Source organism: Orussus abietinus, unplaced genomic scaffold (genome assembly GCF_000612105.2).
Source record: "Orussus abietinus isolate OABI.00-Male unplaced genomic scaffold, Oabi_2.0 scaffold3, whole genome shotgun sequence".
Lineage (NCBI taxonomy): Eukaryota > Metazoa > Arthropoda > Insecta > Hymenoptera > Orussidae > Orussus > Orussus abietinus.
In genome coordinates, this window is record NW_019395984.1 from 2,140,871 (window position 1) to 2,162,906 (window position 22,036).

General features: G+C 41.9%; 6 protein-coding genes across 8 annotated transcripts; 3 read left to right on the forward strand and 3 right to left on the reverse strand.

Moving 5' to 3' along the window:
* Positions 1-429: 429 nt before the first annotated feature.
* Positions 430-4,793, forward strand: LOC105699217 (valine--tRNA ligase, mitochondrial-like). 2 transcript variants are annotated; one of them, XM_012424048.2, is made up of 18 exons: positions 430-519; positions 652-788; positions 861-1,053; positions 1,141-1,387; positions 1,441-1,669; positions 1,739-1,918; positions 1,978-2,102; positions 2,162-2,424; positions 2,497-2,722; positions 2,795-2,917; positions 3,004-3,111; positions 3,173-3,332; positions 3,396-3,658; positions 3,725-3,937; positions 4,011-4,122; positions 4,198-4,376; positions 4,446-4,595; positions 4,653-4,793. In XM_012424048.2, the coding sequence occupies exons 2-18, from the start codon at positions 698-700 to the stop codon at positions 4,698-4,700; spliced, it is 2,910 nt and encodes a 969-aa protein (XP_012279471.1). In that variant the 5' UTR covers positions 430-519; positions 652-697; the 3' UTR covers positions 4,701-4,793. The 2 variants fall into 2 exon arrangements, with proteins under 2 accessions (XP_012279471.1, XP_012279472.1); XM_012424049.1 differs by lacking the exon at positions 430-519 and having other exon boundaries at positions 641-788.
* Positions 4,622-6,783, reverse strand: LOC105699218 (kelch domain-containing protein 4). Its single transcript, XM_012424050.2, has 8 exons — positions 6,659-6,783; positions 6,423-6,593; positions 6,098-6,333; positions 5,861-6,027; positions 5,626-5,775; positions 5,185-5,555; positions 4,920-5,118; positions 4,622-4,852 (listed from the first exon to the last, which is right to left on the reverse strand). The coding sequence occupies exons 1-8, from the start codon at positions 6,770-6,772 to the stop codon at positions 4,716-4,718; spliced, it is 1,545 nt and encodes a 514-aa protein (XP_012279473.1). The 5' UTR covers positions 6,773-6,783; the 3' UTR covers positions 4,622-4,715.
* A 302-nt stretch (positions 6,784-7,085) lies between these two features.
* LOC105699219 (suppressor APC domain-containing protein 2) lies at positions 7,086-9,519 on the forward strand. Of its 2 annotated transcripts, none has more exons than XM_012424052.2 (5): positions 7,086-7,980; positions 8,154-8,300; positions 8,373-8,585; positions 8,694-8,841; positions 9,002-9,519. In XM_012424052.2, the coding sequence occupies exons 1-4, from the start codon at positions 7,156-7,158 to the stop codon at positions 8,838-8,840; spliced, it is 1,332 nt and encodes a 443-aa protein (XP_012279475.1). In that variant the 5' UTR covers positions 7,086-7,155; the 3' UTR covers position 8,841; positions 9,002-9,519. The 2 variants fall into 2 exon arrangements, with proteins under 2 accessions (XP_012279475.1, XP_012279474.1); XM_012424051.2 differs by having other exon boundaries at positions 8,694-8,836.
* Positions 9,520-10,507: 988 nt separating this feature from the next.
* Positions 10,508-11,959, forward strand: LOC105699067 (protein crumbs). Its single transcript, XM_012423769.1, has 4 exons — positions 10,508-10,691; positions 11,374-11,508; positions 11,576-11,707; positions 11,802-11,959. The coding sequence occupies exons 1-4, from the start codon at positions 10,649-10,651 to the stop codon at positions 11,864-11,866; spliced, it is 375 nt and encodes a 124-aa protein (XP_012279192.1). The 5' UTR covers positions 10,508-10,648; the 3' UTR covers positions 11,867-11,959.
* Positions 11,960-12,193: 234 nt separating this feature from the next.
* Positions 12,194-19,239, reverse strand: LOC105699113 (cold shock domain-containing protein E1). Its single transcript, XM_012423858.1, has 10 exons — positions 19,151-19,239; positions 16,938-18,291; positions 16,671-16,850; positions 16,418-16,608; positions 16,120-16,330; positions 15,800-16,029; positions 15,226-15,724; positions 14,943-15,151; positions 14,288-14,872; positions 12,194-14,196 (listed from the first exon to the last, which is right to left on the reverse strand). The coding sequence occupies exons 2-10, from the start codon at positions 17,328-17,330 to the stop codon at positions 14,028-14,030; spliced, it is 2,667 nt and encodes an 888-aa protein (XP_012279281.1). The 5' UTR covers positions 17,331-18,291; positions 19,151-19,239; the 3' UTR covers positions 12,194-14,027.
* A 561-nt stretch (positions 19,240-19,800) lies between these two features.
* LOC105699114 (ataxin-3-like) lies at positions 19,801-22,019 on the reverse strand. Its single transcript, XM_012423859.2, has 5 exons — positions 21,996-22,019; positions 21,739-21,903; positions 21,525-21,661; positions 21,109-21,263; positions 19,801-21,032 (listed from the first exon to the last, which is right to left on the reverse strand). The coding sequence occupies exons 1-5, from the start codon at positions 22,017-22,019 to the stop codon at positions 20,365-20,367; spliced, it is 1,149 nt and encodes a 382-aa protein (XP_012279282.1). The 3' UTR covers positions 19,801-20,364.
* Between the last annotated feature and the right edge of the window lie 17 nt (positions 22,020-22,036).

Here is a 22,036-nt window from a genome sequence, read left to right on the forward strand (position 1 = left end):
CCACTGCGCACGCTCGGCGCGCAGCCTCCGCTCCACGCGGCTGGTCAAGCGAGAGACTGCCGGCGTCGGCGCGATCTCGACCAGTAGTTTTATCAACGAACAGCCTTAAAAATTCTATCCAATATTAGTCACGTCAAGCCTCTGAGTTGATTTACGATGATTTGCCGTGTATCATTCGATTCTACTTGAATTTAAAACGAGTTTCGAATGCGGCTTTGAGTCGCGTGGTCGTTTACTTCCGGCAAACTCGCGGCATTGTTGCTAGCTTGACAGTTCAACGGAATTCCACTATGGCGAGGGGAGGATTGGCTCGACACTTTTGAATTAGAAGTTCATGAGTGGCGATTTTTTTTAGTATCTAGATTATGAGATTTTTCAGCACGAGCGAGCTGCAGAGAAGTTGGATGATCCGCGAAGGAGCGTTATTGCATGAAAGACAGGAAATCGGCCACGAATTATGTGCCCCTACAAGAGAGATGACGTTGCGCGAGAATTTACGTACAGCAACATCTGTGATCGGTAAAACAGACTATGCAATTGTGAACAGAGTTTCGACCCTTTTATTCCATGTTGCATTCTTATGTACTGCACTAAAGATTGCTTCCTATTGGCTGATCATTTCCATCATAGATTTCCTAAATGCGTTTGCAGTTGCAGGTTAAAAAATATACATACATAATTGTTAAACTAGGCAATAATGAAACGACAGTGGTTGAATTTACTGCCCTGTAGTCAGGCTTTTTCAAGTAGGACTTACAGCAGTGAACAATTGGCACACTGTCATTCAGGTATTGAAACTTTAATTTGCACTCGAAGAAACTTTATACCGAATGAAACTAGCGATGAACATTTTTCCACAGGTTTTCCTGAAATATATCATCCAAAGGCTATAGAATCTGGGTGGTATGAAAAATGGGAGAAGAATGAATACTTTACTCCGAAGAAGGGCGATAAGGAACCATTTAAAATTATTTTACCACCGCCAAATGTTACGGGTACATTGCACTTAGGTCATGCTTTAACGGGGACGATTCAAGATGTTCTGGCAAGATGGTAAATTCATTAAAATGGCAAAGATGGTAGTATTCATTAAAAAAATTTTAAATTAAATGACATCACCGCGTTTTATTGTAATCATAGGCATAGGATGAAAAAGCATCCCGTTGTCTGGATACCAGGGTTAGATCATGCTGGAATCGCGACACAGGTCGTTGTTGAAAAAATTCTTCAATCTACACGTGGGGCATCGAGACTCGATATGGGCAGAGAGAAATTTCTCTCGGAAGTGTGGCAATGGAAGGAGCAAAATGAAAATATGATAAAAAAACAATTAAAAACTATGGGATTTACCTTAGACTGGTCTAGAGAATTTTTTACAATGAACAAGGTATTTATGACAGAGCCATTTTTTTAATATGCGATAACAAATTCTAATTGTAGGATCATAATAAAGCAGTTGTCGAGGCATTTATAATGTTACACAAACGAAATATGATATACAGAGATAAGGACATGGTAAACTGGTCCCCTGCTTTACGCAGTGTAATATCTGACATTGAAATTGAAGTTGAACGAATCACCAAGAAAACTTTTCTTGAAATTCCTGGTTACAATAAGAAGATTCCATTTGGTCAAATCGTTGAAGTATTGTACAAAATTAAAGGATCAGGTAAAGTGGTTCATCTTTGTACTGTTCTATTGTCACTACAGTTGGCTAAATAATTTCCTCTTTTACTAGAAAATGAAATCATTGTTGCTACTACAAGACCTGAAAGTATGCTAGGAGATGTAGCTATCGCAGTTCACCCAGATGATGAGAGGTATTCAAAATATGTTGGATGTGAGGTCTGGCATCCTCTTAAAAAATTATACATACCAATAATTGCAGATTCTATAGTAGATCCAGAATTTGGCACTGGTAGGTTTTGAAATGTAGATAGCTACAAACTATAAATAAACACGTCTTTTAATTTTTAGGGGCAGTGAAAATTACTCCAGCTCATGATCGAACGGATTATGCAATTGCCAAGAGACATAATTTGGAAATAATTGATGTCATCGATGAACATGGAAATATTTCCACTGATGATGACAGATTTAAGGTAGTTGCAAAATTTGATTCGTAGTAATAGCAAATTGTTTCAGCTACATTCAATTTCAGGGGTTGCCACGATATGTGGCTAGAGAAAAAATCTTACATGAACTCGCAAACTTAGGAGCTCTGAAACAAATTAGTAATCACGAAATGTTAATACCTAGATGCTCACGTACTGGTGATGTTATCGAAAACCTTTTAAGGGAACAATGGTTTGTCAAATGCAAAAGTATGGCAGAGCGTGCAATGCAAGTTGTCCATGATGGATCTTTAAAAATCGATCCAGCATTTTGTCAGGACAGTTGGTTCGAGTGGCTCAACAATATTAAGTAATCTCCTTATTTCATTAAATTACCTTCTTGCAATTTAAAATCTTGTAACACATATTTTTTTGTACGCAGAGATTGGTGTATTTCGAGACAAATTTGGTGGGGTCACCGTATACCAGCATATAGATATCAATGCGGTACTGATATTAATTGGATAGTGGCACATAACGAAGAGGAAGCAAGGCGAATCTTGACAAGAAATAAAAATGATGCCAAGCTCGAACAAGACACCGATGTCTTAGATACATGGTTCTCCTCAGCATTATTACCTTTTTCGTCCATGGGATGGCCTAATAAGGTGAGAGCATTGTGTTATTTAAAGATTCTACTTCGAAGACGCTAAATTAAACTAATCCTCTTACTTCTTTAGATTTCAGATTATAACGACTATTATCCATTAACAATGATGGAGACTGGAAATGATATAATATTCTTTTGGGTAACCCGAATGGTCATGATGGGACTCGAGTTAACAAATCAATTACCTTTTAAAGTATTGTCATCATTTTATAAATTAATTTGATTCTACTGTACTTTAATTGTCCATTCTAATGTGATTTAGATTTTCTATTCTAATAGGAAATTTTGTTACATGGAGTTCTATGTGATGGCCAAGGGAAAAAAATGTCAAAGAGTCTTGGAAACGTCATTTCACCAGAAAATGTCATTAATGGAATTACTCTAAAGGTTGGTATACATCTTTTCCATCATTCAACTAGAAAACGCTATTATTAATTTTTAATTCCAGGATCTTAATGAGCAAGCGGAGCAGAGTTTTAAAGCAGGCATTCTTAGCCACCACGAATTAAAACGAACATTAGCAGTAAACGCTAAAATGTTTCCCGATGGGATCCTAGATTGCGGGGTTGATGCATTACGATTGACACTTTGTGCTCACAATATTAAAGGTAATCTTTAGCCGTCAAATTATTATAAAAGTTCTAGTGAACTACTTTCATGACTTTTTGCAGAACGACGTATCAATTTCAATATAATAGAATGTGTGAAAAACAAGCACTTTTGCAATAAAATTCTGCAGGCGTGCAAGTATACTTTGCGAGTCACAGATGAATTTGAGGCATCAACAAATTTACACAGTATCGATCTATGGATCTTAAGTCGATTATCACTTATGGTAACGTCAGTGAACAAAGCATTTGCGGAGAGGCATTTCTACCGAGCAGTCTCAGCGATAAAGCAATTTTTATATTATGAATTCTGTGATTTCTATTTGGTAAGAATTATTTTCATTTGTCCACTATAATTTACATGAATGCTATCTAAGATTTATTTTGCAAAGGAAGCAACTAAGGTGGGATTCAAAAGTGATAATTTAGAAATGATGAATGGGCACAGAAATACCTTGGTAAAATGTTTAGAAGTATCCTTACGAATCCTTGCTCCTCTGACACCATATCTTTGTGATGAATTCTATACAAAATTATCACCTAAACTGCCAGGATTTTTATCTCTGCCCTCGTTAACGGAAGCACCTTATCCTGTACCCTCCGAGGTAATAGAGCAAAGTACTACATCTATTTTATCAGTTAAAAGATGGAAATTGATTAAATTCTTTAATAAAATAGTTTGAGGACTTGCGTGATATTTCCTTGGAAGAAAAATTCAATGAGGTTCTTGAAGTGATAAATAGGATGCGGAGTATTTCTGCTGGCATCAATAGGAAATTGAAACCTGAAGGTGAATACATTCAAATAAAAAATATTCTTGATCATATGTTGTGCTTTTTTTACATAATTAATCTTATATTTCCAGTACACATTGTGGTTCATTCTCCAGAAGATAGTCAACTGTATGCGGAACATATAAATGTAATCACAGCAACAACTAAAATAGAAAATATTAAAGTACTAAACAACTGTGAATACGCTGAACCCGAGGAAAGCATACGTGATGATGCAGACACGAGATGTCGTCTTTTCCTAGTATTGGACGTTAGTAATTTCAAAGTAATTCACTACAAATTGAAATATAGCAAACTGTAACAGGTTTATCTTCTGTAGGATAAGGTAGCACTGCAGGAGGCAAAGAAAAAAATAGAAAAGATAAGACTAGAAGCGGGAAACAAATTAAACCGCTTGTTAAAAACAACATCAGTTAAAAAATATTCAGAGGACTCAGAAGACTGTGAACGAGGAAAAGATAAGGAAATGGTAAGATAATTAAATTACACAATATAAAAAGGGTATAATATTTTTTCAACTTTTCAGATAAAATCTTTGGAGGAAGAACTAAAGAGGTTACCTAGAACAGGATGAAAAATCATTAAATAATTATTCGTCATCGTCGTGGTCGTCGTCCTCCTCAGATGTAGTATCTTCATCCGAATCTGAACTACTCGATTCAATCCAGACTTGGGATGATAAATCGTCCTTGATTACAGTTCTCCATTCATCAAGTTTACGGCAGTCTAAAGTACACCTTAATTTTATATTCTGTTGAAAATAATAAAAAAGAAGATCATGATGATATCTTACCAAGACTGTGTAGATCATTAAGAGTGTATTGCCTACTTCCATCCTCTGCCATTCCTCCATATAGATACAGTATTCCATGCTTGAAACATAGTCCAGCATTCATTCTAGGAGATGGCCAATTTTCCTTCGCTTCGCTTTCTTCTACTTTAAGGTCCGAAATTCCAGCAACCGGAATTGAAGTTGATGAATCAACAGTAACCTGTAAAAACATACTAATTATGAAAATATTTAATACAATGTTGTCATTACAGACAAACTGATCTACCGTAAAAATTCCATCCTCGTCGGTTAAAACCATTGGTTCAACCTCTGACGATGTATCCATTTCTTCAGTATTTTCATCCATACTCTCTCCTTCTTTTGGTTTTCTTCTACGAGACCGTGAAGTTGGGTTTCGGGCTCCACTTAATTTTACTGATTGCCATCGATAAAGATCTAGATCTAGAGTCATCATGTCATTATAGAAAGATGTGCCTCGAAGTTCTTCCTCATCATCCTCTTCATCGAAAACACCACCAAACAGATATGCTAAATTTGGCTGGACTAGAGTTGCTGATATACCACAACGAGGTGAAGGCTTAACACCAGTTTGTTTCACAAGCGCCCATTTCCATTTAAGACCGGTTGAATCATTTTCTAAATTAACAATAAATATTTTAATTATAAGGTAAACCTAGTTACATCACATTCCATAAGAATAGCTTACTCTCTGGACTCAGTACAAACATATCTGTATGCACCTCTCCTTTATCTACATCTTTTTTAATTCTCTCTTTGTTATAGCCACCGTACACGAGAATTTTTCCTTCAGGAATTGGTAACATGACACAGCCTGACCGAGGCGTGGGGCAATTTCCTGAAACAAGTTCATTCCCACTGAATAACAATTGAAAAAATAATTATTCAAACATTAAAAACTACATGCTCATTCAGGTACATACCAGTAGTGTCTATTTTATTCCATTTATATGTTTCTAAATTAAAGATGTATAAGTCATTGTAGTACTTGTAGTCTCTGAGATTATCGTGAAATCCTCCAAAGACAAATATCTGCTTTTTTGCGTAGACCATCCTATGTCCGCTCCTCGCTGTAGGTCCACCTGGGGCCCTGAATGATTAAAAAGTGTCAGTAATTAATTTTTAAAATAGAATTAAGAATATTTACAATTACTCCTTACACGACTTTCTCCCATTTTTTGTCTCCCATGTGATAGAGCCACAGGTCTTTATAATGATAAAACTGAGATTCTGAAGGACTAGAAAATTCTCCTCCAAAAACCCACAGTTCACCTTTTTGGGAAGGGACAGCGATCGTTTGATGGCCACACCTTGGAGGTGGTGCTCCTGGTGCTTTTACAACAGTCCATTGCCTTTTATTTAAATTATAAAAAAACATATCTCCATACACAACAGTCTGCAAAAATGAAAACAAACTATATGAATATATAAGTAATATGGATTTGAGAAATTAGTATAAGTTGAGGTAAATCCAATATAAAATACCTTCTGTCCATCAAAAAATTCACCACCCAGCATTATGATTTCATCTTTGAAGGGGTGCGCCGTTATGGTAAAATTCACCCTCCGAGAAGGAGGATCAATTTCCACTTCGACGACGCGTTGCCGACGAGCTTCTTCCTTCTCAATATCAGCAATAACTTTCGCGATATCATCCTATTAATTAATTGATCATAAAAAAATTCGAAAAATAGTAAATAATTGCACACCGTCAAACTAACCTCACCAAGTGCCGCCAGCTCCTTCTTTTGCTTTGCACTCAGCTTCTTCTCTGTTTTTAATGCAGTCTTAACGCTGCCGCTAACTTTCTTCTTATTCTTTTCTTTTTTCCCCATGTTATTATTAACTGACGACTATTTTAAATTAAAAACGTGTTGAGCGATTTAACTTATCGACTTAACCTGACTTCCTCAAAACGTTATTACCCATTTCTGGATGTAGTTCTCTACATGTGCAGATAGGATCACGCATTCACAGATTGTGAGTTTACTCTCTATAGCGTATGCAGTCAATGGCCGTTCGTAGCGTCGTTAAAAAGATTTGTACATAGATTCAGACGTGTAAGAATTTTTTCTTACAATTTATTGCGAAACGATGAATCACTGAACACGGTGGGTTCAATTTGTGAGCTTGCAAACAGACGATCAGCTGGAACTGAAAAGAATTCATTGAGAACCCTTGAAGGTTAACTTTTAATTTAATTGTCCACACCTGCACCATGGCACAGGTTCAAACGTCAAATTTGGACGGTTTACCAATACAGTTTGTCGCTGCGATGCGGACCCTTTTTGATATAATGGATGACCAAAACAGTGGGTTTGTTAAATATGCAGATATCGAGGGTCGTTGGCAGGACGATGGTACGCAAGGTTTACCAAAGGGAGTCCTCGACAGTTTAAAGAAAGTCACCCCCCCAAATGGACTGTTATCTTTTGAAAGGTTCTGTACAGGCTTGAACATGTGTCTACTGCAGATTCAAGCTGAGACAGATTCAAAGAAACAAGAGGGACAGCCTAATCGTCCTCCGTCAGCTCCGATCCTAATTACAGACAATCAGAACAAGCCATCTTGGACGTCACCCAACACTGCTGCGATACGGCCTAATAATGCCATATCTCAGCAGCGTACGTCCAGTATGCCACAGCTTTTAGGTGGACGCAAAGAAGTTGCTCAATTAGAGTCAGAAGTAAGAATTTGTACGGGGTCAAAACTACCTAAAACGTATGGCCCTCCAAAACCACCCAGAACAAATTTGGAGGGGCGTGCTCCCAGTTTAGATAGGAATTTTGATAAATCAGAGATTCGTACGGTACTGCAAAATTGGCAAATGGGCATGATGGGAGATGATAAGGATAAAAGGCAATTAACGGCAGGAAATTATCGCACTGACTCGAGAACTTTGGTGAGACCCACGAGAGCTTTAGGTGACGGCAAGGCAGTCGAGTCACAAAACAATCAAATTGGTCTGCAACCGAAGAAGGTTGTAGGTCGACGCAGAGAACCAAGACGTCACACGTTGCAGAACGGTATAGACTATAATATGGTAAACGACGTTGTTTTCTAGAGTTTTCAATTAGCAATGTGCTTTATTTATAATTTTGGTAGACCTGGGATATGTTTAAATATCACCCCCTATCTGCTTTATTAAATTAGGAACCATGACTTACAATTTTAAATTAACTTAAAAATTGAAAGTCCATCAACTTTTATTTTCAGATGAAGAGAATGAAGCAAATCGAGCAGGAGAAAGATGTATTGCTTCAAGGCTTAGCTGCTGTCGACAAGGCTAGGGAATGGTACTTAAAGCAAATCTCTTCGACTCAAGAAAAAATAAAACATCTAGGACGAATGGGTTCACACGTGGTAGGTTAATACAGAAACTGGTGTATAGAAATGTTTACTTTCATTTTAAAAGTCAATATTTTACACCATCAGGAACAATGGACAGAAGCTCAACAGGAGCGTTTGGAACTACAAAGGGCTCGGGTCCTCGAAGTTAATCGACACTTGGCTACCTTGATAAGTAGTTGGGAACGAGGAGGTCTTCCACTTCACATGAATCTCGCTGTTCTCAGCACACCAGTGTCCACTCAGTTACACCAAGACATGTTATCTCGTCTTAAACAACAAAACCATAGGTTGACCGAGGTCAATATATACAGCTGATAATTTGGATCATTATACTATTAATTTAAATCACGAAAAGTGTGGAATTAATTAAATCATCTTCTTTTCTCGGTACGTAATAAAATGCAGGAAGTGAGTAAAAAAAGTCAGAGAATTGCTCTATTGGAACAAGAGAAAGACAGCCTTGTGAGGGAATTATACAATAGACAGCCAGGACTGGTGCAGACTCGAAGAACAGCGATGGTTCATGAGCAACATGATCAAACGTTCATGTAAGGTACTACCATATCTTTTATTAAGGTTGCAACCTTATCCCCGAAGGTAAACCCCACGCTTATTAAGTTTTAAATAATGTATTAATAAATTGGTGGTTCGTCACATCAACCGTGAACCAGTAAAACTAAAGAAAGTATCAAGTGAACGTCCTTTTGTTTTAGAATATAGCACCAGGGGGATCCAATTCAATCAGCCCGATTCTACAAGAAATGAGGTAACGAAAGTTAATCAGCGCATCAACGCGTTCTGTATTTATTATTCCGTTCATTGTTATCCAAGTAATATAGGTGATTGCATATTTTATAACTGTATAGTATTTCGATATAGTTACGGAACTGAAGGAACGATAATTATGTTAGAGATCTTTAAAGGAGCGCGATACTTTTAGATAATTTACCCACAGTGACGCGTATAGACTCCTCGTAATTAATTAAATGCAAGATATTTATTCCCGGACGGAAGACGATACCGTCACAGGGCGTATTTTCTATCCAAATGTTTCAGATGTTTTATAGATAATTTTTATTCCATAGTATATATAATTTTTCCTCCACGTAGGAGGAAATACTAGGTGATCGATCGAAACTGCCGTTCGAAAAGAAAGTGCCATCGGCGTTCACTGTTGATTTCTCATATCTGTAATTTGTTTTAATAAATTCCACCGCCTTGACATTATCAACTGCGCCAACCCAACTGATAATAAAGTCGAGGCTGTGTTAATAATCACGCAGCTTCCAACCGATTTCATTCCGTGATTGCCGACCTACAATAAGGCAAGCGTGTCAATGTCCCAAGTCCTTACACTCCATGCAGTCGCGTTTTTTATTATCCCACCGAAAACAGAAAGAAAACTAAAAACGTATCGAGTTCAACATTTCAAAGCCGATCTCGCCAAGAGGCAGCGATTTTCAGTTCGATGGCACGAATCGCCTCGACTTTTTAACCGTGCCAAGTGTCAAATGTTATCAGCGCCCTTCGAGACGTGACGCACTGATAAGCGTGCATTTTGGAGAACGACAAATCCGACCGACCCGTGCCTACTTTCTCGCCGTGCCGAATTACCCTTTATCAATTACCTAATTAATTATTAAATAATTACATAAAATTAACGAGACAATCTAGTGAAATTTATAAAAAGGATTGTCGCCCTCTGTTCGCACCGATGCCAAAATATGTCTAAAAGAGTGGTATCCTTGCACCTTTTTAAGGCAAAATGGAAAACAACGCACTCGACGTTTCTTGCAAATTTTAAAAGCAAAATAGAAAAAAAAAAAACAAAAAACGCACTTGACGTTCCTTGCACTTTTAAGGCAAAATGAAAAAGAACGCACTCGACGTTTCTCGCAAATTTTAAAAGCAAAATAGAAAAAGAAAAAAAAACAAAAAACGCACTTAACGTTCCTTGCACTTTTAAGGCAAAATGGAAAAGAACGCACTCGACGCCACTGGGGTCGCAAGTGCAATATGCCTCGGCCGAGGGAGGGAAGGAATTTATCCGTGCCCTTCGTCGTCCAAAGTGGCGTTTCTCCTCGGATTTATCGAGGCCCGTTCTGGTCGACAGCTGAGCCGAGTTTTAGCTTCTACCCCACGCACGGTCTGGTGGGGTAAAAGTGCTCAAGGGGGTACTTGTCCCGTTAGGACTCTCTGCCACTTCGGCTATTCGGTCTTCAGTTTCGCTTCGGCTCTGCTCCGAGCATCTCTCGCAGCTCCGCTCTGCGTCGCTGCCTCGTCTTGCTAATTATCACTTTTTTTTTTTTCCTTCAATTATTTCTACTCCACCGACATCGCGCCTTACCGCCTTCGCCAAAATGAAGGCGCATCTCGTGCTCGGCCTCGTCCTCGCCACGTTGGGTATGTCCTCTCCTATTTAATTAACAAAAAAAATTCCCCCTCTCCCGTTACGGCGGTCGCTAATTAAATAATTAGACGGTTAAATTCACCCCCCGCAACGAAGATTCCTCTGAAAATCGTTCGACGTTTCAAACTGTTCGGAAATCCCGAAATAAACCCTCGCTCTTTTCATCTAACGATTAGAGCAGTCGATTGCTAAATCGATGAATAAATATAATTCGATAATAAAAAAATATTAAATAAAAAATTAAATGGTCGGTAAGTCGCCTTTTGTTCGGATTACCCGAAAGGTGAATACCACCGAGGATCCGATGTCGCTCTTATCGTGGGATGTTATCCGTTAAAAAAAAAGTGGGAAAAGTGCAGCGAGTGCATCCTGCGCGTCCTCTCACATTTCGAGCTCTAATTCCCAGTCGCGGGATTATTTAATATTCGATAAAGGGAATCTAAACTTATCAATGCTCACCCATTGTCCGGATTACCCGAAAGGTGAATACCACCGAGAGCTCGATATCGCTCTTATCAGCGGTCATTATCAATTAAAAGCGAGTGGGAAGTGCAGCGAGTGCATCCGGCGCGTTATCTCCCCGGGCGAATCAAGCCCTAGAGGATGCCTTCTGCATAATGCACTGGTGCAGTTACACTTGATAAATAAAGGCGAGTATTGAACCGTCGGATGCAGGTCTTACGAGAGCTTGCGACCTGGACCAGATGGGCTACGGATGCAGAATATACAACGCGCAATGCAGCTGCGGGTACGGATGCAGGTCCGAGTTCAGATACGAGTCGAACGAGGAGTGCAGACTCTCGCTAAGAGGTGATACACATCGACACGGCATACACCCGGGTCGGCAATTTAATATCGCATTTTCTTCCTCTTCCAGGAGGTCGTCATGACATCTGCTACCGATCGAATCCCTGTCTGAACGGAGGCTCCTGTCTGCAGATCTCGCAAGACCCGGGGTACAAGTGCCGGTGCGAGGGGACCGGATTTTACGGAACAAGATGCGAGAGAAGTCGGTCCAAGCCCAGTCGAATTATCCAAAAAGTCGGGTCTTCCCGTCTACCCCTCTACCCCGTTAATTCTAAACACCGCGCCTATTTTTACAGCATGCCCAGGAGCGAACAATCTCCGTTTCCGAGGACCCTTCCCCTACGAGTGCGTGGTGATCTGATTCCCACGAGCCCAGGACCATTGGACCTCGACGCACTCGTTCGGCCACCCCTGGCAGGATTTCTACCAATTTTTGTACATAATAAATCGCCAGACACCGTACGAACAATGCATTCTACGTACCCCATACCAAAACACGTTTCCATTCCTTTATAATATATCTTAATAATTTCTTTTTTCTTTCTCCTTATTTAAAAAAAAAAGCGTCAGAGATGAGAAACATAACTACCGTATACTTCGACCGCAAAACCAGAACGAAAAGGCCTACGTAATTACCTCCATTAGAGTAACGTACTGCACACTCGTTAATAATAATAAGGGGTGATCGTGAGATGCTTTCAGTGTTTATTCACCAATAGTTTTACAGTACGTATGCATACGATGTGTCGGATCTATGGGTCTTATGACAAGCGCTTAGTTTGTATCGTGCTTGTGTTTTACGTATTACGTGATTATGTTCCTCCTCCCTCTATCGCCTAAGTAATGCCACGTGTACATACCGCCCACACACAAACGATGGCAAATTTACAAAAAACCCGCTCCTTCGTCCTCCGTTCCCCCATAAGTCGTCGCCGTCCTCGTCTCCTTCGTTTCCTCCGTTAACGCGAGAAATCGATTCGTCCTCGGCTCTCTCTCTCTCCTCGTTTCGTTATCACCCTTGCCACTTCCACCGTATCCAGTAATACTAATTTGATTTGACAACACGAGACTGCGTCAGGAACTTAACGATATAATATATATATATATTTATATTTTTGTCTTGTTTGTGTTGCTTTCTTTTCTTCTTTTTTTTTTTTTCTTCATATATATATATATATTATCTAGGACAAACAGTTGGCCAGTTGTAACTCTTTTTTACAAGTTCATAGACAATCGTTAACAGAGTGCGACGCCATACAAAAATTTCCCGAGAGCAGGGCGTATACATATATATATTTATATCAATATATATATGTATATAAATATATATGTATACAGATGAATATCGTACATATACTCGCACACTTGTGCCACCGGCTCCCTACCCACGCGGAGGCATTAAAAAAAAAAAGAAAAAAAAAAAGAGTTCAAGATTCCGCATAGCTCTCCGAAGGAAATTCCTCCTCCCGCCGACCGGTCGCGCCCCGATAAAGAATCCCCATAAAAATATCGTGAGCACGCCCTCGTCCCTTTCTCCCATCCCTCCCTATGGGTTCCGAGCGAGAGACGTGAGAAATTAACGCGAGGATTGTATCAACATGTAAGTATATTTTTATCAAGACAGACAGGACATCGTCTCAGAGAACGTACAAACAGGCAGGTGTCCGGCATTGCGGCCTATCATTCGATTCACGAGGGTGCCCCATCGCGATTCGAGTCGCCATGGCGATTGCAATTCCTTTTTCCGCATCCCATGCACCGACCGAAAGCATCGCGAGGGCCCGACCGCGTCGGTTTTGACAGCTACAGGGACGACCACGTGACAAGGACCACGTGGCGCCCGCCAATTAAAAGTCCCAATGTTCACATTTAACCATTAGTTTATACAGTTGCAAAAATCATTGAAATAAAGGGGGGGGGAGGGATCAATGAGGGGAGGGGGTATATGTATGCAAACGACGGCTGCGTCGTCGCGTCGCCGAATGGCCCAGGTTCGCGCAGGAGAGAGGCGACCGATCTCAATTGACGCGACCACCCCGGCAATTTCCCTATTAATTGATCGTTCGCCCGTTCGATTGCCATATTCCGATTAAACCCCCGCAATAAAATCGCAAGCCCCGATCGGCATTACCCGGCCGCGGAGAAGCTAATACACCTGATTAACGAACAACTGCCGCGCTCGCGCGAACTTCGCGCCCTCCCTAAAACATTTCCGCGAGAACCCTCTCCGCCGATATTTCCACCCTCCTCCTTCAGCCGACAATTAATTATTATCGTTAATTTAATATTACTCGTTATAATCCCGCGTCGCTCGTAATCCCGGGCGATTTGGCATGTGTACGTTAATTTCTTTCCGCGTTCCTTGCCTCCCCTCTCGAGTACCTGTGTGTCCGTGTGAGTGTGGGTGTATGGAGCGTGTGCTCGTGTAGGTGTGCGCGTCGCGCCTCGTGGCGAGGTCACGGCGAGTCGAGTCGAGGACCGAGAGAAAGTCGGGGCTGCGACTCCGCTGCTGCCGGGGGTCGTCACTCCTGGATGGACCCGGGCGTGTGCTGGGACCTCTCCTGGGTGAAGCCGCGCGTCCCGTCCGGGCCCTTCGGCTGTCTGACCACGGTCAGCTTGGGACCCGAGTCCTCCTGGGATATGGTGCGCAGTCGGCTTATCAAGCGCTCAGGCCGTTGTTGCACCGCGTCGCTGAAATGCACACGGGACGATTAAGGTTAAGCTCGAGAGTAAGCCGACGTCTTCCAGTTCCCGGGTGAATTTTGACTCTAGGAGACTTCACCTGAGGCGGGTGACGTTGCACGCCGAGGACTTGCCAGTGCGCTGATTCGTTACCAGGACGAACTCGACCTGGTCCCCGGGCACGAGGGTAGCATGGTCGCGAACTTCGCTCATGTGGAAGAAGAGCTTCTTCCCCTCGTCGACCTCGTACGCGAGGAAGCCGAAGGGGCCCTTTACCGCGTCCACGGTGGCCCTGCGTTTCTTCCTCACGACGACGATGTTGCACGCGTGACCGGCCGAGTCGATCTGGAACTGCACCGGGTCGCCGACCTGGAGGAGGTCGCGCTTGTTCGCCAGGCCCATGATGCCGAACTCGTACTCGGACGTCTCCTCTTCCTCGGCGGTGGGGTTTATCTTGATCAGCCCGGCGTATTCGGCCTGCTCGGGGTTGAAGCTGCCCAGGGGCCTGAGCACGATTCCATCGAGGACCTCGCTGACGGGAGTCGGCCTCGGGATGCTTCCCCGAGGGACCAGACGCACGTGTTCGGCGGCGATGCATCCGCCAGTGGAGCGACCACTACCCGAGCCCACGGTGCACTCCACGTCCGCTCCCAGCTCCAGGGTGGACGCGTCGCCCTCGAAGGTACTGGTGAACGTGAAAAGAGCGATTAGATCTCCTCTAAACACCCGCGACAACGTTCAATGTTCACCTTTACCTGAAGTGGAAAAATATTTCTTTGTCATGATTCACGGTCTCGATGAAGCCGAAGCCGTCCTTCAGGGTGGCGATGAAGCCCTGGTAGGTCTGGCTGTTGGACTTTTTGTTGCCGGTATTCGGAGGCTTCTCGCCCGAGGCGTCGAGCAGAGATATGTCGACCGCCACCAACTCCTTGTTCCGTTTCACCTGGCAGATGCTGAACTGGACCTGGAAAACGACCTCGACGTCTGATACCCGCGACAGAACTTAAGGAATACAAGGGATAAGACCCCCAACCCCACCTTGTCTCCTAACTTAGGGATGTTCTTCGAGTCGCAGTCCTTCGCGAAGAAGATAATGTTTTTCGGCTGGCCGTACTTGAAGTAGCCCAGAAGTCCGGGCTCCATGCCAGAGACCTCTTGGATGACGTTGCCCTCGATGTTGGCGTCGATCACCGTCTCGAATTGGACCGTGCCGGATGGTAGGTGCTTAAGCCTGATCGCGCTCTGCCTCGTGTTGGAGAACGACGAGGAAGGGTCCTGGACGACCGTGAACTCAACCTCGTCGTTCACGCTGATTTCTCGGTCCACGTCCAGAACCTCGTTAAAGTGGAAGAAGAGTCGAGTATCCCGGTCGACGCATCTGATGAAGCCGAATCCGTCCTTCAGGGTGGCGATTATGCCCTGTTCCCGCCTCTCTCCGGAAACAGTGAACGATTCCGGCAGCAGGGAGATCTCCGTCGCCCTCTTCAGCTGATCTCTCGTATCCGTAGCGATGCGGAACTGCACCCAGTCGCCGTGTCTGAGCAGTAGACGTTACAACAATTAATTACAAAGCGCTTCGCCCCCAGCGACCGATCGCGTCTTCGATACCAACCTGAGTGTGAAGTCTCCCTTCTGATCCTTGTCGCCGAAGGGCACCTCGACCTCGGAGTGATCCGGCGCTCTGTATCGAATCCTTCCGGGAAGAGGATCGCTCTGATGACGAGGCACGGTGCCTCTCTCCAGGGGCTTCAAAACCTGGCCCTTGACTACTTCGTTGCTGACCTCCTCGAATACGACGGATCCCGGAGGTAGTTTTGTGATGTTGCAGGCGACCTCCTTGCCCTAGAAGTGACATCGCTAAATTGCACCATCCTTATAAAACCTGCGATAATTAAATAACTCATCCATCGACCAGGATGGCGATTCTCCTACGTTTCTCGTTTGTATTATGAACTCGACGTCGTCTCCTAACTTCAATTCCTCCTTGACGGATTTCGTTTCGCTGAAGTGGAAGAATATCTCCTTGACGACATCGGCGCGCTCGATGAAGCCAAAGTTCTCCTTCATGGAACATATCACGCCGCGATAACGCACCGGGTGGACCGGGTTCTCGAGTCTCACGTGACAGGCGCCTAAGTTTCCACTACAATTAACGGGACGAACGTTAGACCTCTTAGAGATTTTAGCGTCTCTTCTTAAACCGAAAAGAAGACTCTGTCGTACAACTTACCGTTGATTCGTAGCAATTTGAAAAGATACTCTATCACCGGCACGTAGAGTGACGTTCCCTTCGACATCGTCTTTGGTATAAGGCAGGAAGAAACACTCGCCTCTGTTCTCGTAGCTGATCCGGCCTTGGGAATCGCCATTAGCTTGCAATTCCGTCGTCACGTTGCCGGTGACCCTTTCTTCACTTAGTACCTGGAACGAATCAGTGATAAATGATAATGAAGAAATATCTAATCGATTCAAATAATACTTACTACGTCAGGAGCAATCTTGCTGACGATGCTAGCGATGGGCTTTCCTGTTCTCCTGTCGTAAGTCATCTCAAACTCGACAGGGTCGCCAATTTTTAGGTGCTCGATGGTCCCATGAAATTGGCTAAAATGGAAGAAGAGCCTCGCTTGTCGTTCGCAGCATTGAATGAATCCATAAGAATGCTGAGAATATGATGAATAAACGATTATTTAGTTTCTATAATTAACAGGGATCGGCTGGAGGATGAGATACGCGTAGGAGGTACTCACCAGTAATTTTTCAATGATTCCAGTTTCCCGAGTTCCTTGATTAGTAGATTGATCTTGATAAGAAGAATTATTAGTGGCTGGTTCTCCCGTGTACCCAGCATTTCCTTCCATGGTGTTGAAAGTACCGATGGGAAACCTCGCCGAGCCGTTTCGAGGCGAAGTTTGCGTAGCTGGATATCCACCGTAGCCGGTGGAATTTTTTCTGCATCCCGGTGGCGAGCCCATGTAGTGATCTCCACTGAAGTTGGTACCGTTTCGATAGCTACCTGCGGACTGGTGGTTCCCAGAGGCAGTCTTAGGCTTCGGAATGGCCATGGGCTCGTAGTCAAGTATTGCCGGATCGGAGTTCATGATTGGCGGCTGGATTGTTTTCCACTGAGGATTATTGGACATCGCTTGAAATTAGTTGACTGGTGTTAAACTGTAATTTTGCTGGTGCCGTCACTTTGGGTTGTCCCTCGATTAATTAATTCCTTTAATCTTGACTTCCACCTCTCTCTCTTTGTCCTCTTCTTGCAATATATATACTTATATTTAGAGATTTTTAGTCTTTTCAATTATTTAAGTGTTAACATAGATATCACAGAATGGTTCTTGGTACCTTATTTATCTTCGTTTGCTATTTAGACGTTACGAGAGAACTTAACGAAGAAGGGAGGCAAGGCTCTTTTTCCAGTGGCACGCTCCGATGCAAGCCTTGTCCAGAAAGCAGGAGGGAAGGTGGCGGATAAAGGTATTTTTCTCAATACGTATTGTATGGATCACTTCGTCGAAAAGCACCGAAGCTCTATTGCGCGCAAACTTGGCACTCTCTCAAGGTGGAAGCACTTATCCCATCGACCGATCGAGGAGGCGCACTCTTACCGGCTGTGATCGCACTGACCGTACCGTCTTCCCAACTCCTAATCTCTTTTTGCTGTAATGCTTCTTAGCGTAGACGGCGCACAAGTACAAACGTTACAGCTAATGTCGTTACTACAAATCGATGCATGTACAAAATTCTTAGCACGTCATATACCATTAATACTTTCCGTACATGTATGCGTTAATAATATATATATTGTAACAACTGCATGTGTTGATAATTACTCAATTTAGCAGGCGCACTTCTTCAAGAACAACCGTGTTTTCCTTAAACATCAGTCATCCTTTATAAAAGGAATAAATCGATAACATTGGAGATTTAAAGGATAAGTGTTGGCTTGAAAGATCCTCAGATGTCTTCAATGCGTGCTGAGTGTGGTTGTGTGTCGTTCCAATAATCCTATGTTATTGTTTTCTTCTTCAGCTTTTAAATGTGGAATTTACAGTGAGCGTTGGTTTCAAAAATGTCCTAAACTAACAATTACACAAGCTGAAATCAAGAAAGGAGTAACATTAGTTAATAGAAATAGACCCATAAAAAAATGTGTACATCATAACGATTAAAAGTTTCGGATGGAGCAGGCCATTTCTATGCGGATATAACTTCTCCAATTTCTTTCGCGATCTCTATCTTTTGCACCCTTCTCCCCGAGCTCGATTATTACCAAGGACGTAATCTTTTCCAATCTTTGACCAATCGCTTAAGTCTTTAACTCAGCACGGTTAACGAATCGAGTCATATTGCAAGCAAAGGACAAAAGTTCTTCATATCATCCAGAAAAAATATCCAGTAAAAAAAAATGAGATATTATTTCATCAAAGCTCGAATTACTTCATACCCAGCCCATTACTTCGATTTTCCGAGCAATACTCCGTACTAACAGAAGGAGAAACGAAAAAATTCAAGTGGATCCAAAGAGTTTCTCGGATCGACAGATTGATGAGAGTTAGCCTAACCGATGGCTGAAAATTGGAACACTCGTGTCGGTGTATCCTGGGAATTTGGAACGCGATAAAAGTAGGCCAAAAGAAAATTCGGTTTCCTCACGAGGCGAGAAAATGCCCGTTGTAGCAATTCGACGGCCGGGCAGAGTCTTAAGTATAACGTATTTCTTTCCGGTTTTTTTTCTCCCCCCAAATGTGCCGCAAGGTATTGTGTGTGGCCAGTCAGTTACGAGTTCCAATTTTGCGAGAGCGCCCTATATCTCGAGCTTCTTGCCGAGTTCCCGGATACCCTCAAGTCCCCAGCTGACCCGCGAATTGATCCCACCTTCCAAATCATGAAATTAATCCACGCTCCGAGCCTAAACTCGCGATCCTACGTTACTACGAACTTTTGGAAAACTCACCACGACACAGCACAGCACTGACGACATGCCGCCATGTTGAATGTCAACATTCGGACTCGCATCGCTCGCACACAAAACAAGAACACCGCCACTGCCTTCTAGACCACGTGAGCGCCGCCATCTTGTTGTAAAGTGACGCCATTTTTAACCGTTCTCCTTGATTTATCCGTCAAGAGGAGATTTCTGTAGAAATTCAATCATTGCGAAACGACTTTCCTGATAAAGGAAACTTTATTCGACTACTCTGAAAAACATGCATTGGTATGTATACGTTAAGTGATGGAAATTTTAATTTAGGAGGAAACGAATCTTTGTCCAGAGCGCCATCTCAGCCTCAAATCGCCATTTTGGTGGACTCCCTAGTTTATTTTACACCGACGTATCTTTATTAATGTAATTTCGGGAAAATGATGAAATCGACAATAATCGTTGCTCGTAAATGTTCCAACAAAAGATTGAATATAAAAACATCGAATTATAGTGATTTACGGGTTAAGTGCGGTGATTTTTTTCCGTCTGCCATGCTGCTCGTAAATTCTGGTAATTTTAAAATATACATGACGAACGTTACTCGCACAGAATATAATTGATTTCCTTGATGTGTGTATTTAAGAAAGGTTGCATTCGATTAAACTTTCTCAATAAAAGTCTACAGTAATCGTATATCTCTTGTATTGTCAATAAAATAGGTTATAGTTAATGTAAGGTACAAGATGTGTTAATAACTAGGTACATGTTTGACGTCACATATATCTTCTCATTAAACTTTATTGTAAAATTCAATATCTATATTATAATTATGCACTGTTACTGTTTTTGTGCTGTGTTATATTAAATGAGAATTACATACTTTGCAAAACCTATTTGAAACATCAGTCAGAAAATTAATTCATAGTAACCATGAATAAAAAGTAGATAATTTGTACCCAAGGCAGAGACAACCTGCTGTCATAGCAGAAAATTGTTAGTTACTTGAGACTGATAAATAGATATTCTCAAATCTGTGACATTTGCCTATTACTTTAAAATCCATTCTTGTTAAAATACATTTATGCAAGTTCTCCATAGAGACAATCACAAAATTAATTAGACTCTTATTGCCATCGCAGATCAATAATATTAGTATATAAAGACACTCTTCCCAATTGGTTATCAGTTAATTATAATTTACAATTTTAGTTTGTTCGGCAATGGTGTCGGTAGTGTGACTATTATTAAGTATTTAGTTTAGGTGTTGCTTCACTGTTTGGTGTTCTTGAATGGATACCTAAATAAGCTAAACGATGCCAACGCAGATCATCTGGATCTGGAGTAGGTGGAGCCGTTACGCATTCAAGACTTAATTGCAGAGCTTTTCTCAATTCGTCGTCGTCGTCAGGATCATCCAAATTAATGGATTGCGGAATTGTTTTGTTATCTAAGTCCAACCTTAACTTCAACGACTCATCTATGTTCTCGTTATCTTGCAAGCTCAATTGAACGGCTCGTTGAAGTTCTAACCTCTCTTCTTCATCTTCGTCATCCAGATCACGTCCCTCGACTCTTATAGGAATTATTCTTTCTCTTGGCCTATCCGATATCGTAATCACTTGCTTGCCATAGCTTGTAGATGCTTCACTTGGAAAAGACATTTTACTGGAAATTGACGGTACAGCAGGTATATCTGCAGAGAACGGCATTTTAACTTGACATAGCGCTCGAGCTGCTTCAAAGATTTTAGATTGTTCTTCTTCGAGGGTACCTAATCTGAAACCCTTGGATGTACCCGCACCTCCCCCTGTGCTAACCTTTGTCTTTGGAACATTAGTTACCGGATGTTTTAGGAGAATATCATCTGATGGACATTGAGGAAAGGTTCCAATGACTATGAAGATCGAGTAACCTATGAAATTGAAAAATATATCAGGCTTCGTTCTTTAAGGAATCAATGTATAATAATTCAACCATCAAGAAAATACCTTCTTGCAATAATTGAGCCAGGTACATTGCGAGATATGTATCCGATATCAGCTCAGGTCCACTGAGCATAGAATTTAAATTAAACCACTGATTTCCAAGTTTTCTAATCGTAAACCAATGACCCTTGTAATTACATATGTACGCCTTCATAGCCCTAAATTCAAAATCAATGTCAAATATGCAACAATATTATTGGCGCTGAAATAATCACATTAATTATTAATATAGATTAAGACGTTGCTTTGCTGTTTACATCGACTACAGAATAAGTTTCTCATTTCATACTAAAACTGCTACTTGTTACTAACGTGTACTACCATACATCCAATTGAAACAAAATAGATATAAGCAAAACATTTGTAACCAGCAGTCATAACGTCATTATTAGTTAATTGGGTGTTGAATAATAACCTACGAAGGTTCGTTTTGAGCCATTAATGCAGTGGGTTCGGTGCTATTATACGGAATCAACTCTAGTCCCCACACTTTCAGTGCGCTGCTAATAACTTGTACAGAGAAATACCCACTGTCGTCCATGTTCCCAGATGGTTGCTGTACATGAATTCAATACGATTATAAATTACCTGGGCCATGCCGTTTCGATACTGCATCGGTATCAAGCAACTTACCTTAAGGAAGAGCTTGTAGTCTTCGCTATCTATACCCGACTCGGCCATCCTTATCCTCTCTTCCTCGTCCATTTGCAGGGCTAGATTCGCAAGGTCTACCGCATTGAAATATGGTCCCTGGAGAAGAGCGTTCAAGCAATGTTGAGCGCACAAATAGCCCTCTTGCTGAAATTGCGATTTAAGGTAAAGATTTGAGCCATAACAGAACCAGTGACCCAGTGATCTCTGATCATTCCTCACAGAACTTACGGTCCTACCTTCTCATGAAATATGCTATCCATCTCCAAATTTCCTGATG